Raw genomic sequence first — 3221 nt, 5'->3', positions numbered from 1 at the left:
AAGAGGGCAAGAGTAGTCAGTTGGAGGAAAGTGTTTGTGATTTAGTTTGTGTTGGTGAAGGCCTGGTAGAGGGCGGTGAGCTGGGCCTTCAGGTCCTGGGCGTAGGGGTCCAGCTTGTCCTTCAGGTCCTCAGCATAGGGGGCCAGGCTCTTCTGCACCATCTGAGCTCTGGTGGCCAGCTGGCTCTGGAGGTTCTCGGCCAGGGGGGCCACTCTCTTCTGGAAGTCCTGCAGGCGCAGGTCCACCTTCTGCTTCAGCTCATCTGTGTAGGGACCCAGCTGGGACTGCAGCTCCTTCACACTCTGCTCCAGACTCCCCTTCAGCTCCTCACTCTTCTGGAGCAGGGTGGCCCTCAGGGTCTCGGAGTCCAGGGCCTCTGCATAGGGGGCCAGATCCTGTTTCAACTGCTCCACTCTCTGCTGGACTTGTGTCTTCATCTCCTCTGCGTAGGGCTCCAGTTTCCCCTTGACACTGCCCAGGTCTTGCTCCAGACGCTCTCTCAGCACCTCAGCCTCCTGGGTAATCTTGGTCATCAGGTCCTTGGCTGCAGGAGGAAGCTGCTCCTGCAGGGAGATGGCGTATTGGCTGGCCACATCAGCACTCTCTGTGATGCGGTCACTGCAGGAGAGGAGAGGAGAGGGGGGTCAGTTCAGGTCCCCATCCTAGTAATCTGAGCGATTCGACTATAGACATTCCACACGTTATGACAACTACATCACAGATCACATTACTTACTTGACATCCTGTCCCAGCTGAGACTTCCTGATCATCTGGACGGTGTCGTCGGCCGTTTGCGTTGCCTTGGCAACGTAGTCCCAGAAGGCATCTGTCAGCTGCTCCAGCTGTGGTTTAGGCTCATCAGCGTAGAACAGGTTAGCATGGCAGCCTATTGGGGCGTAGCAGAAGAGTTCGTTTTTGTGAAACTGTATTTTTTCAGGGTCATTACTGGTTAGGCATGGCAACCTGTTGGCGGCATTAAGGTAACTAGAAAAGTATACTCCCTCTGCCATGGTTATTGTTGACTATTGACTTAAAATGAATTTGGTAGATTGATGGAAGGTATTAGGTTGCTGTACTTCAGCTCTATAAATTTCACTTCTAATCTGAATATTCTTGTATCCCACTCACCAGTGAATACAGCCAGAGCGAGCACCACAAGGACCTTCATGACTCTCAATCAGATTCTGTGAAATAAAGCAGCAATCACTTAAAACATTGTAATCCACCAGAAAAAAAACATCATGGAATGCTATCAAATAATACCATGGACCTGTAGAATCCAGCTTACCGTCTTTGTGTATGAGTGTGTTGGTGTATCTCTGAGTCCAGTCTGCAGTGACTGTAGTTTCAGCCGTGTCCTGGCCTGTATATATAGTGAGCAGGGCAGTAAGGAACACAAAGTCCAGGAGCCAGTGCCTCGCTGTCAGCAGTGCTCCAAATCATAAACCCTCAGACCGCAGTGCACCACTCAGCACCTGTCTACCTGACCCAGCCCAGATATGTCCTTACAACTCACCCTGGACCTGTCCCAATGAACCCCTGGACCCAGAATGCACAGGAGAGCACTGCGTTATCATCACCTCTGGGTAAAGTGTCACAAACAGAGTTTGGAACATAAAGTAGTGATCAGAGATACTCAGTGAAGACCAATCTCCTGGGACTGCATGCTGATAAACACATCTCCATTCAATCCCCTTGTCTATAGTTTTTCAATGATATGCAGTAGTGATACATGTGCAGCAGGACACTGTTGGCCTTGCAGCTATACCGGTCTGTTACTGTTAATATCATCTGAGGGTAGATGTATTGTGTTGTATTGAGGCTTATGCACTTTGACATACACTAGCCTGTTCCTTTCTCTCAACCATAATGTATCTTTGTCTTTATATATGATGCTACAACTCTACAATGCTAATAGTGAGTATCTGGTTCACACCAGGTCAGTTTCATGGATTCTTCCTTGATGGCACAGAAAGTCTCAGATCGAATCAGCCATTCTCTGAGCCAATCACAGACATTTCTCAGACATAAATAGCACTTTGTCCAGACAACACCTTCCTCCCAACCTTCATGAGGTATCACAGTCTGATCAGATATGCTATTGATTTATAGTCAGTTTAAGTTTGATGTCCAGCCAGCTGGCATTGACTCACAGAATATATTCTATGATATAGTTTTCAGTTTTCATGTGTTCAAGCACTTCCATGTGTCAGTTGTATGACCAAAGTTCATTTGACCCCGGCCCATGCACACTGTGATAGGGTCTAGGGTTAGGGGCCGCATGGGCCCAGTCTATTCATTAGATGTAATTTCACAATAGCTAGTATATTTTTTATATTTTTTATTTCACCTTTATTTAACCAGGTAGGCTAGTTGAGAACAAGTTCTCATTTGCAACTGCGACCTGGCCAAGATAAAGCATAGCAGTTCGACACATACAACAACACAGAGTTACACATGGAATAAACAAAACATACAGTCAATAATACAGTAGAAAAAAAAGTCTATATACAATGTGAGCAACTGAGGTGAGATAAGGGAGGTAAAGGCAAAAAAAAAGCCATGGTGGCAAGGTAAATAAAATATAGCAAGTAAAACACTGGAATGGTAGATTTGCAGTGGAAGAATGTGCAATGTAGAAATAGAAATAATGGGGTGCAAAGGAGCAAAATAAATAAATAAATACAGTAGGGGAAGAGGTAGTTGTTTGGGCTAAATCATAGATGGACTATGTACAGGTGCAGTAATCTGTGAGCTGCTCTGACAGCTGGTGCTTAAAGCTAGTGAGGGAGATAAGTGTTTCCAGCTTCAGAGATTTTTGCAGTTCGTTCCAGTCATTGGCAGCAGAGAACTGGAAGGAAAGACGACCAAAGGAGGAATTGGCTTTGGGGGTGACCAGTGAGATATACCTGCTGGAGCGCGTGCTACGAGTGGGTGCTGCTATGGTGACCAGTGAGCTGAGATAAGGCGGGGCTTTAGCTAGCAGAGACTTGTAGATAACCTGTAGCCAGTGGGTTTGGCGACGAGTATGAAGCGAGGGCCAGCCAACGAGAGCGTACAGGTCGCAATGTTGGGTAGTGTATGGGGCTTTGGTGACAAACCGGATGGCACTGTGATAGACTGCATCCAGTTTGTTGAGTAGAGTGTTGGAGGCTATTTTATAGATGACATCACCGAAGTCGAGGATCGGTAGGATGGTCAGTTTTACGAGGGTATGTTTG

General features: G+C 46.8%; 1 protein-coding gene across 1 annotated transcript in view; it reads right to left on the bottom strand.

The window, feature by feature from the left end:
* The window catches only part of LOC139564222 (apolipoprotein A-IV-like), a 1789-nt gene extending 250 nt beyond the window's left edge, over window positions 1-1539 (bottom strand). Inside the window, exons 1-4 of the mRNA XM_071383558.1 lie at window positions 1289-1539; window positions 1129-1184; window positions 736-886; window positions 1-618 (exon numbers count right to left, since the gene is read on the bottom strand). The exon at window positions 1-618 is cut by the window's left edge and continues 250 nt beyond it. Coding sequence (XP_071239659.1) covers window positions 42-618; window positions 736-886; window positions 1129-1168 — 768 coding nt within the window. The 5' untranslated portion in view covers window positions 1169-1184; window positions 1289-1539 and the 3' untranslated portion in view covers window positions 1-41. The remainder of the gene's footprint in view (window positions 619-735; window positions 887-1128; window positions 1185-1288) is intronic.
* Between the last annotated feature and the right edge of the window lie 1682 nt (window positions 1540-3221).

The sequence above is a fragment of the Salvelinus alpinus genome, chromosome 35 (assembly GCF_045679555.1).
Source record: "Salvelinus alpinus chromosome 35, SLU_Salpinus.1, whole genome shotgun sequence".
In the NCBI taxonomy this organism is placed as follows: domain Eukaryota; kingdom Metazoa; phylum Chordata; class Actinopteri; order Salmoniformes; family Salmonidae; genus Salvelinus; species Salvelinus alpinus.
This window is presented reverse-complemented; position numbering and strand designations above follow the sequence as displayed.